The 15,598-nt window shown below is 41.6% G+C and overlaps 1 protein-coding gene across 6 annotated transcripts in view; it reads right to left on the reverse strand.

Moving 5' to 3' along the window:
• The window catches only part of LOC124711301 (bifunctional 3'-phosphoadenosine 5'-phosphosulfate synthase), a 342,281-nt gene that overhangs the window by 17,499 nt on the left and 309,184 nt on the right, over positions 1–15,598 (reverse strand). For all 6 annotated transcript variants that reach the window (XM_047241305.1, XM_047241306.1, XM_047241309.1 and 3 more), the window contains one exon: positions 14,967–15,203. In XM_047241305.1, coding sequence (XP_047097261.1) covers positions 14,967–15,203 — 237 coding nt within the window. The remainder of the gene's footprint in view (positions 1–14,966; positions 15,204–15,598) is intronic.

Consider the following 15,598-nt stretch of genomic DNA (forward strand, 5'->3'; position numbering starts at 1 on the left):
TAGGTCAACGAAGATAAAGAGAGGAATCCCACAGTGCTATGCTCTTGGACCATTTCTCTGCAATGTTGATGTTAATGGCTTCACAAACTATGTGGCTTGCAAAAAATGTCCTATATGTTTATGGTATGACTACGACTTCATCCAGTGAGAATATGCAGATAGTAATAGACAAAAGTACAGAACTATTCGAAGAAAGCAGCCACTGGTATAAAGCTTATCAGATAAGTGTAAATAAAACAAAAACAAAAGAAATTTATTTTAGTCTAGAAGCATGAAAGGAAGGGAGTTAAAGTGTCAAACTGTTGAACCCCTTAATAGACCAGACTCTCATGGGATGAGCATTACAGGTAAATTTACATGTGTGATTTATCTACTTTATAAACTAAGAAATTCTAGCACTATAAATTTATTAGTTATTTGTTGCTATGTGTTTTTTTCAGTCACAGCTGCAGTATGGGGTTCTATAATGGAGAAATTTATCAGGTACAAACTGTGTATTCTTATGGCAGACAAAGCAATCAGATGTATTCAAGGGTTGGGTCCTAGAGAATCCTGTAAAAAACATTTCAATCAACTCAATATAATGACAGTCTCAAGTCTCTATATGTATAAGTGCTTAATATATGTCTAAGAAAATATATAGAAATTTACTCTGAGAATAAATTGACATTTGCATAGTTCCAGAAACAACTGCATGCTAGGCGTACCATTTTAAAGTCTACCAAAGGCACATAACTGCAAATACATAAGACTTAAGAACATTTTACACGAGCGGTTCCCTTAAACACTTTGGCTATTGGAGCATGTGTCCCATCCAACCCAAATCTCCATACACCACACACTACAGAGAAGTGTGCATGGAAGTCCGAAGGAACAGACACCACACTTATTTATATGCACCTGATAGCATAATGATCTTTCAATGCAGATGCACAATTATGTCTGACCACCCATAGGAATACAGTAGTGCTGTGAGCAAAAAGGAATAATAGACAAAGGACATTTCCCTTTAGTGTGTGGCCTAAAGCAGGAAATCTGGGTTTGAATCCCACTCTGGCACACATTTTTATCTGACATCACTGAGTTACTCCACTGCCCCACTCCAGCAAAAGTCAGATACTTCTATTGTCAAGTGTCATAATCAGTAAAAATACTTATTCTAAATAAGTTTAAGTTAGAATTAGAGGAATGGTTTAAAAATAAGGCAAGTTATTCAGCTGAAGAATACCTTCAAAGTAACTTGAAGGACGTGTATAATAAGGAAAATGTGGTGACCACTACCATTAAATCTTCATGCCAAGCAGTGGTGCACTCCATTAAGCATGGCCGGGAAATACATCGTTGATGCACTCATCTGTGTCGGTGCCCCCATGCTAACATCGCATGGCGCCTTCAAGCGCATGCACCTCAAAACACAGTGATAGGCCACCCAGAATATACAACAACCCAGCTCCGTTAACTATGGAGCCTTATTTAACATCATTCCTGATGTCTACAGACCGATGACCTCGCTGTCTGGTCTCCTTCCCCAAACCAACCAACCAACCAACCTGATGTCTACAAGCCAGTTCTCATCATGTTGTATTTCTACTCCACAACTCAGAAGCGCTATGCTGCGGTCGACCTGCTGTATGATGTTGATCTGACTGCGCTCTGGACTTGGAATCCGAATGCTATATTGTAACTTGGACTTCAATGTCTACTAGACTTAGTATGTCAATGGAATTGTGATTTCCACCCAAATTCTGCACTTCACTTGCACTTCCTGGACATTGGTACAACCACCATCAATTTATATAGTTTTCCATAAAGTGTTCATCTACAACTTGGCTCTTGGTAACAGAATTACACACATCAAAAAAAGTTTTGCATCATCACGGTTCCCGAACTCCTGAAGATAGACGCTGACTGTGGCTATTGTATCACAGACACAGTCCCTTTGGCTGTTGAGAGATGTAAACAACCACGCATAAGCAGCACCTATTAGACGGAGGGTGTCCAAAAGCCGATCAGTTCCAGTCATTCCATCAGGAAGGAGGTACACAGCTCGTGTAGTCTGTAGTTCAGCCCTGCCTAAATGGTCAGTACCACGGTTTGATTGTGTCCAAATTGTTACTTTGTGCCAAGAAGGGCTCTCAACAAGGAACATGTTCAGGCGTCTCGGAGTTGTTCGGACATGGAGGAGATACAGAGAGACAGGAACTGTCAATGAGATGTCTTGCTCGGGTTGCCCAAGGGCTGCTACTGCAGTGGATCACTGCTACCCACGGATTATGGCTCGGAGGAACCCTGACAGCAAAGCTACCATGTTGAATAATGGTTTTCTTGCAGCCATAGGAAGTCGTGTTATGACTCAAATTGTGCGCAATAGGCTGCATGATGCACAACTTCACTCCTGACCCCTATGGCGAGGTCCATCTTTGCAATAACGACACCATGCAGCATGGTACAGATGGGCCCAACAACATACTGAATGGACCGCTCAGAATTGGCATCATGTTCTCTTCACAGATGAGTGTCGCCCCCATCGTGTACATCTTGTGAATGACTTCCTTTAGGATAATGACATCGCTTGAATAGAGTGGCCAGCATGTTCTCCAGACATGAACCCTATCGAACATGCCTGGGATTGATTTAAAAGGGCTGTTTATGGACAATGTGACCCACCAACCACTCTGAGGGATCTACACCGAATCGTCGTTGAGGAGTGGGACAATCTGGACCGAAAGTGCCTTGATGAACTTGTGGGTAGTATGCCATGATGATTAGAGGCATGCATCAGTGCAAGAGGACGTGCTACTGGGTATTAGAGGTACTGGTGTGTACAGAAATCTGAACCATTACCTCTGAATGTCTCACTGTATGGTGGTACAACATGCAATGTGTGTTTTTCATGAGCAATGAAAAGGGCAGAAATGATGTTTATGTTGATCTCTGTTCCAATTTTCTGTACATGTTCTGGAACTCTCAGAATCGAGGTGGTGCAAAACATTTTTTTATGTGTGTATTTATATCAGCGTTGTGTCAATAAACCATAGAAGAGTGATATATTTGTTGTGTTATTCCTAGTTATAACACGATAAAATGCTGATGAGCCAGCAGCCCTCTACAATGGAAGCTCTACTCCTGCAACTTATTCATCAGTAGGACGAGAACCAGAAGCTGCTACAGAACACCTTCCAGCCACTTCTTCAAAGCTTACTGCAGGCGCAAACAACACAGCAAGTGCTGGCTTTTCCTTCCTTTGATGAGGCTTTAGAGGATTGGGAAGCCTATGAATCAAGATCACTGGGGCATTTCCATGCATTCAGGGTAACTGACACTAGGCTCGTGAAATCTTTGTTTATGTCTTGGTCAAAACCTGAGGCTTACCATTTACTGTGCAAAGTGGCCCCTTTATCTAAGCCTTCAGAGCTAACCTTTTCAAATATTCATTTGTTGCTGACTAAATATTACCAGAGGCCTACCCATGTTATTTCCTCACGGGTAGCATTTCACCAATGCAAGAAACAGACAGACCAGACTCATAGAGAACGGGAAGAGTTGAAAGGTTTAGGGCAAAAATGTTGTTTTGTTCCCCTAAAAGTGAGGAGTCATATGCAGAAGAAATAATCAGGGACATGATCATCCGGGGTATGCCAGACAGGGATTTCCAGCACAAGGCACTTCGACTTGAAGACCCAGGCAGGATGCCATACTATTAATCAACATTGTCCTCCACCTTGCACAAGCTGATCAAACCAGTCTTGGATACTGAAACAATTGCCATCATGTCTGGATTGTTTTAAAAAAATCAATGTGAAGACTGTCCTAAGAGATGGGCCTATTGGCAAAACTGTTCTGCCAATGGCCATTTTGCTTCTGTATGCCAGAAGTCCCATCAGGCAAGACAGCCTCCTGCCCAGTAGATGGATGTTAATCTGGTAGCCACTATAGACCACCAAGAGACCTCTAATAAGCTTTTCACAGAAATGCAAATTGCAGAGACACCAGTTCAATTACAATTAGACACCGGCACAGCTGTGAGCATTTTGAATTACGGTACGTATTTGAAACTTGGAGCTCCTCCCTTGCAAGAAATGAAGAGATATCTAATGGCATATAATAAACAAACAATTCCAGTCAACTGCCAATGACATATAATGTTACCCACCACATTACCTTCTTAGTCGTTTACAGTGATTCCGTTGAGAACTTGTTTGGACTTCTGCTGAGAACTTGTATGGACTTAAGTCTTTTCAGAAATTTGGATTTTCAATATACGATTCTGTGAATTTGGTATCCAAAGATGTTCTATACTCAAACCTAGAGACACTTTGCCAGGGTTATGAGGACCTGTTCACCCTAGAACTTGGCACCACAAAGGATTTTGAGGTGCACATTGCACTGAAACATGATGCACAGCCTCGGTAGTTTTGAGCCCGCACCATTCCATCAGCTCTCAGACACCAAATAAAGGAAAATTTGGATCGCCTAACTGCAATTGGGGTTCTAGAACCTATTCCTTCTAGTCAGTGGGCTACCCCATTAGTCACAGTGCTAAAGCCACCAGGGAAGATCCGCCTGTGCGATGATTTTAAAGTAACTGTCAACGCCCAATCAGAGATTAAGACATATCCTACTCTGAAGCCAGATGATTTACTGTCAAAATTGAAAGGTGGAAGCTTCTTCTCTAAAACAGACTTAGCATATGCATACCTCCAACTTACCCTTGATGCAGAATATCAACAGTTACCATGCCACACGGGCTTTGATTCCGCTGAGAACTTGTTTGGTAGGTACACCTTCACAAAGTGAAATCTTTATTCAGCGCCTCCAGCCAGATTGAATATCTCAGCCACATCATTTCCAGCTCAGGCATTTGACCTCTGGATAAACATGTTGAAGCCATAATCAAACTTCCCAGACCATCAGTGCTTAAGCAACTTCATTCCTTTCTGGGGCAGATATTGTATTACTGTAAGTTCTTACCCGCAGCAGCAACAGAAACCATCCCCTTGTCCCAGTTATGCAAAAAAAGGAGTGCGTTTCCAGTGGACACCAGCTTGCGGGTGCACTTTCCACAGGTTGCAATCCCATTTGTTGACGGTCTTTTGTGTCGCACGTTTTGATCCAACAAAACAGATAGTTACTGCAATGGACGCATCTGATACTGGCGTCGGAGCAGTCCTGGCACACATGGAGGCAGATGGCTCTGAGAATCCTGTGGCCTATGCATAAGAAACATTGACTGACACTCAGTGCAGTTACCCCCAAATAGGAAAAGAAGCACTGGCTATCGTCTTCAAATGAAAGAAATTCCACATTTTTGTTTATGGCCCAAAGTTTCACCTCATCACAGACCATAAACCGCTAATCTCCTTATTCAGTCCAGCAGCGAAGATTACAGACAGGACTGCTTACTGTCTCCAGCACTGGGCTTTATTTTTGGCATGCTACCAGTATGAGGTTCACTTCAGCAACATGACTGAGCATGTCAACACTGATGCGCTCTCCCAGCTTTCATGGGGACCCAAGCCAGAGTTTGACAAAGAAGCAATTCTGTGTTTTCACATCAATGAAGAAGCAGAAGCTGCTGTAGATTCTTTTCCCATTACCAGTTCCCGGGTTGCAGACACAACCGGTAGCGATGAGGTACATCAACAAGTCCGGAGTCACAAACTTCATGGATGGCCTGAATGACAAACTCCCAAGACTTCCACTGCCTTTCTCAGACTATGAGACATTGTCCAGTCACCAACCACAAGTAATTCCGGATGAAGATGAAGACATTCCACTGGCTCCTCCTGCTCCACCAGCTCCATTGCTGAGGTCCACACCATTCAACCTTCACCCTGCAGCTGGGGTCCTGAGTCACCAACTCTGCTGAGGACTCAGGCGAGGACTCCACGGATGTGGCGTTCATTCACAACAGATGCTTCCCTGCTTCCCCAAGGGGAAAGGGGTTGTGGTATCTGCCACTATTAAATTCCCACACCAAGCAGTGGCGCACTCCATGATGTGCGGTCAAGAAATGCATCATTGGCCACACTTGTTCATGCGAGGCCTGCTGCTAATATCGCAGGCCACCTTTGCATATGCACACTTCAAAACACAGAGATTGGCTACCCATAACACTCAGCGATTGGCCGCCCAGAAAATACACTGACTCCAGCCACCACCTCCATTAACTATGGAGCCTTATTTAACATTGCTCCTGATGTCCACAATCCAGTTCTCATTGTGTTATGTTTCTACTCTACAACTTGGACGTGCTGTGCTGCAGTGGACCTGCCATTTAACGTGGATTCAGCTGTACTCTGGACTTAGAATCTGAATGCTATACTGCGACTTGGCCCTTCACTGTTTACTAGGCTTAGTGTCTCAACAGACTTGTGATTTCTGCCAGAATTCTGCATTTCACTTGCACTTCCTGGACATTGGTGTAATCACCATCAATTTAAATAATTTTCCATGAAGTGTTCATTTACAACTTGGTGCTTGGTAACAGAATTGTTTGTATCACTGTTGCATCAGTAAACCATAGAAAGGTGATACATTTATTGTGTTATTCCTAGTCGTAACAGAAAACATCCTAATAAGAGTGTATTTATTCAAATAACGTGTGTAATCATAATATACTTTTTCATTCATGTAAAATGTAGATACTCACATATAATGTGAAACAGGAAGGAAGCGTGTGTACTTCTGTAATTAATATGGTGATACACAATGGAAGATATGGTGTAATTATTCACTTATAGTTATGTAGATGTGTAATGATATATACTATAATGTAAATATGAGTGCTTGTGTCTGTATATGTGCGGATGGATACGTGTGTGTGTGTGTGTGTGTGAGTGTATACCTGTCCCTTTTCCCCCCTAAGGTAAGTCTTTCCACTCCCGGGATTGGGATGACTCCTTACCCTCTCCCTTAAAACCCACATCCTTTCGTCTTTCCCTCTCCTTCCCTCTTTCCTGATGAAGCAACCGTGGGTTGTGAGAGCTTGATATTTTTGTGTGTGTGTGTGTGTGGGTGTTTTTTTTTTTTTTTTTTTTAACCAGCACTTTCCCGTTTGGTAAGTCACAGCCCTTTTTTAGTATACTATAATGTAAATTATGTAATGAAAATCATCAATTTGCAAATTCCTTAAAAACTGTATGTGTTTAACTAAAAACTACATGTAAATGTATAATTTAAATTGGTGAAGCTAACTGCATGAGGCTGATAAACAAACATATCACTTCTAAACAACTAAATAAACGGATATGAGAAGGACACAAGTTGAGGGCATTATAGCAGCTCTTACAAACCTGAAATAGAGGCAGAATGGACTTACAGTGAGAGAAAATAATGGTTGATGGACTAACAAGATTTTGTCTTGGGTTCCCTATAATGAGAAAAGCCTCAGAGAACGATAACATGGAAAATAGATTTACAACATAAAGAAACAAGCAGTTCAAACCTGGCTGCAAAAAGCTGAATATTATAATTCATGGAGAAGTTTGGATGAGGCTTCTATGCAGCAGTGCATGACCATTGGCTTAGGACGGTGATGATGAACAATTTTGAACAGTTTTGAAAGTGTCTCATTTACAACAACTATCAACTGTATTGTGGATGCTCTAAAGGTGCTCAGGCAGTGCAGTTTTACCTCCAACAGATGTCTTCAGATTCAAGCATACAACTCCAAATGCAGTTAAATAAATAGTATAATTTAAGTGTGACAGTTTATCATGTTACTGTGGTGTACTGGGTAAGACATTAAAAGAGCATGCAGGCTTGGCCAACTAACTTTTGTATAAGTTTTGCAACAGATCCCCAAGAGCAGATGATCTCCAGGTGGACAGAAACAGAGTGGAGTGATGATGGTACAGAAAGACAAGTATCAAACATGTAATTAGTAATTTAATTTCTGTCAGTATTTTTCCGCAACACGCATTGAAAATTTTATCATGTGTTCATATGTTTTGTCTTTATTGTGTCTGCCAGATTTTGCAGTTAGAAGTAGCCAAACTTAACTTATAAACCATCAAATGTAATTTGCTGTGGCCTTTTCCTTTTGGTGACTAGTGTATGTCAAATCATATTCCACTGGCTTGGGGAAGGAAGAGATACATGAGTCTTCGTATGACAATGAACTGAGGTGCATGCAGATAACATGTCTGACAAAGACATAGCTACTGAGGAGTAAAATAAGCTGTTGGAAAGAAACTGAAATTCGTGGAGATATAGGGTAACAGGAAGCCGATAAATAACCCAGATAATGGCAAGATTTCACATTTTCCTTGCTGATTGCAGATTAAATGGAGTGATAATGTTGTCATGTCATAAACAGAATCAAGTCCAAATCTGTGTCATCAGTGAAGTACAAATTTGGCACTGAAAGCAGATTTATTATGAACGTGAACGTACAGCCAAAACAGAACTGACATCCTGGCTATAGCTTGCTGCTGTTTATATAAAAATCAAATATTCCAGAATATACAAACAAAAGAAATTTGAAGAACTTTTCAGAAATGATAATTACTAAATAAAAAATAATTGCTGGTGGCTGTGTTCGAATTGGTGACCTGCAGCATGCCAGCCAGTGATGCTAGGTGCTATGCCACACAGCTAGCAGCACAGCCCCCAGCATTCCACTCTCTGCTGGAGAAACAGTGACCACTATTTCAGAAGTTCTCTTTGGAGCCAGCAGTAGCAACCTGGATCCAGATCTTGTCACTGGTCTTCTGTGTGGCAGTGCTGGTGGGTCTGTGCATCCTGGTCATGTTGTCACATCCTCTTCACTATCATGAGTATCGAAGCTTCATGGTCACTGAGCGGGTCTTCTGTTTGCTTGAACAAGAATTCCACATAGTCGATTTGCAGCTAGGACTGTAATAAGGCTTCAAATGGAGGACATGAACGATTTCTCTGCAGTTTTGTCTTTGCGATGAAGGGTCATAATCCGTGACTTTGTATCTGATGTGTCACAAGTGACAAAGGATACGATATGGTCCAGAATAGCAATTTAGTAGCTTTTATGGTAGTCCCACTTTCTACACAGACATAAAAATCTATACAAAGTTTCCAGGCTGTATCTCACTGACCAGTGCTAGGCATTATAACACTCTCAGTTTTTCTCCTGGGCATCCAGGATCCATATGTGAGCCAGGTGTTTTGCTTCTACAGTTTTGATGACAAGACATTTCATGTAATCATCCTGATTATCATCCAGTTGAAACGGGAACAGTGTATCCACTGTTGCATCAGCATCATGACCATGGAGCAGAAAGAACAGGGTTGAGCCTGTACTGCCTTGCTTCATTGTTTTGTATGTGAATGTCACAATAGGCAGAATTCTATCCCAATCTCCCTGTTCAACTCCAACATTAGTGTCAGTTAGAAAACTTTTCCATGGTCAGAGATCATCACACAGATTGCTCCATGCTTGAAATTGATGTCTTCTACAAGGAACCTTGCAAGGTTTTCAGCTCTGGCAGTCAGAACAGCTTTGGTGACAGCACAGTGGGCGAGGTAGTGAGTGCAAATTATTATCCATTGATTCTGATTTGTCAACTTCAGGAACCGCTCGAAGAGGTTGATTCCTATTTGGTGAAATGGTACTGCTGCAGGCAGAACTAGCACTGCAATCCTTTGAGATAATTGCAGCACATGCATTCCATTGCTGGTATTCCTTACAGTGGCTTGCATAGTATCTAACAGATTGGTAGAGACCTGACCAGTGGTATGTTTGTCTGATTCACTCCAGAGTCTTCATATGCCCCAGGTAAACTGATGTTGCAGCATTGTGGAAATACTTCAGGATAGCTGGCTGTAGATGAGCTGGGATGATAAGCAACCACTTCCACCCCATCAGATCATAGTCCCTCTTATAAAATGTTCCATTCTCCTTCGGTCAGTTCCTCATTCTTCAAGACTGTTGTGGTTTTCAGAAATGCTGAACCTCCTCTTTGTTCTGCAGTAATGTCATGTAATGCAGTGATGACTGAGACTTCATCCACACTGCTGTCTTCCACCAAAGGAACCAGTGAAAGGCAGTCAGTGTCCTTGTGTTCGCATTCGTTTTTGTGTATCAGTGTGACACTGTATTCTTGGAGCCTCAGTGCTCACCTTCCCAGCTCACTCAAAGGATCACTTAGGGCAGTCAGCCAGTGTAGATAATGATTGTCTCACACAAAGATGGTTTGCCAAACAAATATGGATATAATGAGTTGATGGCCCAAACAACAGAAAGGCACTCTTTGTCGGTTGTAGAGTAGGACCTCTCAGACTTAGAGGGTACCCTGAAAGTTTAAGCTATCACCTTTTTCTGAATTTGTACAGTAACTACACCTATCCAGTATCTGCTAGCATTGGTGTGAAGGTCAGTCTCAGCATCCTCATCATAAAGTGCTAGGGCTGAAGAAGAAGTTTGTGCACCCTTAAGGACAAGAAAAGACCTTTAAAAAAATCATTTCAGGAAAATGTGGCATCAAAGTCCTGTATGAATTGCTGGTTGTACAAGCAGATTCCCAGAAAACTTTTGATCATGGATGTGGCAAGGTGTCAGAAAATTTGTGCTTGCTCTTATTTTCTCTGGATTGGGACAGACTCTCCCATCTCCACTAAGAAGGTGCCCTACAATTTTCTATTTCTTGAGTAATGAAGAGACACTTCTTTGGATACATGTGGACTCCTTTCAACATAATTTTCAGGTGGCTTAGGTGATAATCAAATGTCTTTAAAAAATGACAGTGTACTATAGACAGCAAAGACACAACGTTCATTTAAGGTGTCAAAGGTGTTCATCACACTTTTGAAGCTGGCAGGAGCCTGCAATGCTTATGGTTGTTGCTGGCATGTAAATATTTCCTGTGAGCCTGAGTAGCTTTTTGAAATCAACAAAAACTTCACAGTTTAAATGACTGTAACTTGTCTCGTTGATGATGGGGAAGCAACATTTTCAATGGCAAACAACTGCCCAGAGCAGTGTTTGTTACATGTGCTTGTTAAAAATAACTTTATCAGTCTGGAGATCTAATATTCCAAAGTCTTTGATTGCTTGTGATGCCTGCAAGAAGTACCATCCAAGAATAGCATTATGATTTCACTGGTAGTTACTCTTCCAGTACAAGTTCCTTTCAGCTGCAAGTATTTCCCATTTGTGACTATTAGTACAATCACTTTCATATAATGGAACACAATCTTTTTTAGCTGTCAATGATAAACATTTGATGATACAGGAAAGAAATCTCTTGACTCGACTAGTGCTCAGACAGGGTTGCCAGCAATGATAATCGTGATGAGGTTCCTGACATTTTGGTAAGTGTCACATATGAAGGATTTTCATCTGTGGTGGACTCATCTCAATAGATGGTTGCCTCACTAAGTTTTCCTGAATTCAGTGACTAGGCGAGAGGCTGGTAACTTTGTACGATGATGGGGAACAGCTATGGCATGTAGGTGAACAGCCTTATCCAGGCTACAGTTGCGATGGTAGTGTAGCAGTTGTAGTCAAAAACTCATCTCCTTTCTCTGTAGTAGAATACAAAGTGTCCAGGACATCCAAAAGTGAAAATATACAAGTGTGTTTTCCTCTGTCCTCCAATATCTCTTCTTCTGTAAGGTCTTATACTTGGCGGAGCAGCTGATTTTACATGCACTAGTTGGGTACGAGGGTGTCATTTGATGGCTGTGGCTTAAGTCTGATCTGGCTGAGTCCATTCTGCCTGGTGTTTTCGACTGCTGGAAGAGATTGATTCTAAAGATCTTTACACCTCTTTTTCAACATTCTCTCTTACTGCCTGATGTATGAGGTTGACATTCATAGCTGCTACCTCTTGCTTACTCAGTCTGATATTTATAACAGCCAAAAAATGCTGTACCTCTTCTCTTACAATATGGTGTATGAAAGAGGTGAGGCAAAAATCATCTTCCATAGCTGCCAGAGGGGTCACACTCAGGAATCAGTCATACCTGTTTCATCCAACTCTTTCTGTCACATTGAGGAAATCTCTTGATGAATATCTCTGTTGTTGTGATATCATTCATCAGAAGAGTTAGGTACATCTCTTCTGTGACTCCTTTCATCAAATGTGTAATTTTGTCAGCAGTCATATTCAGACTCTCAATGTAGAGGAGGATCAAAACATTCTGTATATAGGACCAGGTGATTTCTTCATGATGTTTGATCCTTTCTTTCAACTGTTCTTCTGCTAAGCTTACTTGCTGCTGACTTTTACCAAACTTTTCTTCAGTTCAGCATTGAATTTATCCCAAATTTTGGGCTTCTCTTCATTTTTCTCACACCACTACTTGACTGTGATGTCCTGGTAAAATTATAGATTTTCCAAACACACCAAGTCCTCAACCTGTTATATTTGGTGACTCAGGCAAATCTTTTCAGAGATTTCATTGGGTTCTGACTGGCACTTCTGGAAAGCACTCTAAGGTGCCTAATGTGCAGCTGACTTACTGCTGTTTTAGTATCCGTTAGCCTCCTGAATGTACAGACCTTGACAACAATATACTGGTTTGTATTCTGGTTCCTCTCCTTGTAGGGGATGCCTTTTACATTGTCTAACTGGAACCATGGTGATGTAGACATTTTGAAGTACCTGATGTCTCACAAAACAGAATCATGTCGTAACTAAAATCAAGCCCAAACCTGAAAGCAGGGTCGTAAATGGAGTACAACACTTGTCACTGAAAGCACGTTTATCATGAATATGAAGTTAAATCCAGAACAGAGCGGAAATGACCTCTTGGATGAATATTTCACAATATACAAACATAAGAAACTGAAAAACTTCCAGAAATGATAACTTCTTCTTCTTCTTCTTCTTCTTTTCCTTCAGTATTTGTCCCACGTGCCTATGGGGTCCACTACATGGGTCCATTGTCTCCATTTTGCTCTATCATGGGCTGCATTTGAGTGGATGTCCACACATTTAAGGTCTTTATGAATCGTGTCAGCCCAACGTTGCTTAGGTCTGCCTTTGGGTCTTCTGCCTACGACTTCAAGTGTGTAACCTGCCTTGGCAGTAGAGTCATCACCAGCCTGTAAGACAGGCCCACACCATTGAAGATGACTCTCACACATCTTGTCTTAGATTAGTGGAACACCAAACTGTTTCCTGATGCTGTCATTGGAAACATGATCTAAGTTAGGCCCACTCTTTCAGTTTCTCCAAGATTTCTTCAACTGTAGTAACTGGTGGCAAAGTAATGTGGGCTATGATCCTCGAATTTACACCATTTGATTCTAGCAGGTCCTGTGTGATCTAGGTGCTTGTTTGTTGGTAACTTGATTCGTAGATTGCAAATAAATGGATTGTGTTGTATCGAAACTGTTTCGTAGGGAATGACCTTTGCATCAAGCTCATCTTTGAGATCACAGTGTCTCATGAGGATGTAGTCAACCTGTGTGGCATGAGTGCTGCTGTAATACGTGATTAGATGTGAGTCACGCTTTTTGAACCATGTGTTCGCAAATGCCAGGTTATGAGCTTCTGAGAAATCAAGGATACGCTCATCATTGTTATTCTTTTCTCGGAATCCATGCCCACCGTGAGCAGTATGTTCTTCCTTTCTGCACCCTATGTGCCCATTCAGATCACCAGCAATGATGATGTAATCTTCTGGGGGCACTCCAACGATCTTCGCATCAAGCATCTTCCAAAAGGTGTCCTTGATGGAAGTTGCTTGGCCAGTTTGTGGAGTGTAGGCCCTGAAAAAGTGGATTTTTCTGCCATCTGTGTTGTACATGATCTTCATCAGGCAATCATCATATCTTTGCACTTCAGAGACATTACCATCAGACTTGGATGACACTATAATGCCGACGCCACTAGCTGTTCCGCATGTGCCATTATACGTCAGCTTGTAACCGCATCCAATGTTGTATGATTTGCTTCCGCTCCACCGTATTTCTTGAACCACACAGATGTCTATGCATCGGGTTTCAAGGACTTTAGATAGCTCATTGTACCATCCAGTCATGGTGCCAGTGTTAAGTGTTGCAAGTCAGGATGTGAGGGCTAGCTTGTTTAGCCGTCAGCACCCGTGCGATGGTAACCCTTGCATATTTCTCATACTGACCAGGCCATGCCAACGCGCGTTGCCTACAGGGTATGCCCTAGCCTTTGTACCAGATCCAGAAGACAACATTTTCATAAACATGTGGCAGAATTTTTATGGTCAGCTCGTCACATTGCCTGTCACCAAGCATTTTAGAGCTACTGCCAGCAGAAGGAAAGGCCGCTCGTAACATGGAGAACAGATGCCTGTTGCAGCCACTCCTAACGTGGAATACAGAAGCTGCTGAAGTTGGTTCTTCCACCTTCTTTGCCATTGGGTCTCCAGACCTCATCCACCATTGAAGCTGTTGACTAACTTCAAGAGAAATGGAAAGAGAAAGAGCTCCAACAGTCGAAGAATGAGCTATCAGAAGCACTACTAAACCTTATCATCAGTAATCTGAGAACTATCCTGTGGATAGTAAAATTTTGTGAAGAAATTAGTTTTTTCATGTCACTATCACATAAGCACTAAGAATGAAAAGATATCAGCAAAGGGAAAAATATAATACTGACATCAGGACTGGTATAAGAACAAGTAGGATAGCCCCACCTTGCCCTGCTACACACTGTCAATCCAGTATTCAAAGCCACAGAGAGATTATTCAACAGGACAGAGGGTTATAGCAAATATTCTCAGAGTTCAAAAGTCTTACATAGAAGAAGCGCCACAGTGGGTGGAGTTACCAGCTTCTGCCATGACAATTCCCATAACATGTCAGGATTGAACTGGAGGGAAGATTGTCACTTTTGATATAATGTTATAAAAGTTCCTTGTCCATATTTTAAATGCTTTCAGTCAAGTATTATGATGGTTATGGACCTGCTTTTACCTTTCATACTGGTAAGTGAGGATCTTAACAATCTTTCTCTGTTGAAGAAATATCTGTATTACGTAAAGGACTCTCACACAGTACTTACCATTCGAGCCTTTGCGTGCCACTGAACTTCAGTGGGTCCTGCATACTGCATTGGAGATGGGAAAATCGCCAACAGGGTAGACTCTGGATCGAGTACTCCTTCATCTAATACTGCTTTATGCTGCTCCATTCTCACTGGCAGGGGTACATCATCATCCTTTGTCCAACCACCCAAAGGATGCAGAAGCAGCACTGGTTTCCGGAAGCCATGCTCCTCCAAGAGCCTTCGTTTTGTGTCCTTTCACAATGGAAATGACATTATCACATTGTGAATGCATAATACTAAAAGTGTATACAGTTATTGTATATATGAGGATGGTGTGACTATAGATAAATGATTCTAAACTACTACAATATTTAATGTAAGGAGCCTAGTGTACAATAAGTCAGACAGGAAGGAATCAAATGTAGCACATCTCTAAGACATAATATAGCAGAAAAACTCTACAGACAGTTCAGTATATTGCATAAACTTATTCTTAGATGATACACTGTTATGGTAAAAGGAAGTACAGCGTTTAGTTCATGACAGAACAGTTAGAGAAAAAGTTACTTCTGTATACCACACTAAAGATGACTGCCGACAATCTGACAGGCACAATACAAGTTTTAAGTCTCACATGATAGAGGATT

Source organism: Schistocerca piceifrons, chromosome 8 (assembly GCF_021461385.2).
Source record: "Schistocerca piceifrons isolate TAMUIC-IGC-003096 chromosome 8, iqSchPice1.1, whole genome shotgun sequence".
NCBI lineage: Eukaryota > Metazoa > Arthropoda > Insecta > Orthoptera > Acrididae > Schistocerca > Schistocerca piceifrons.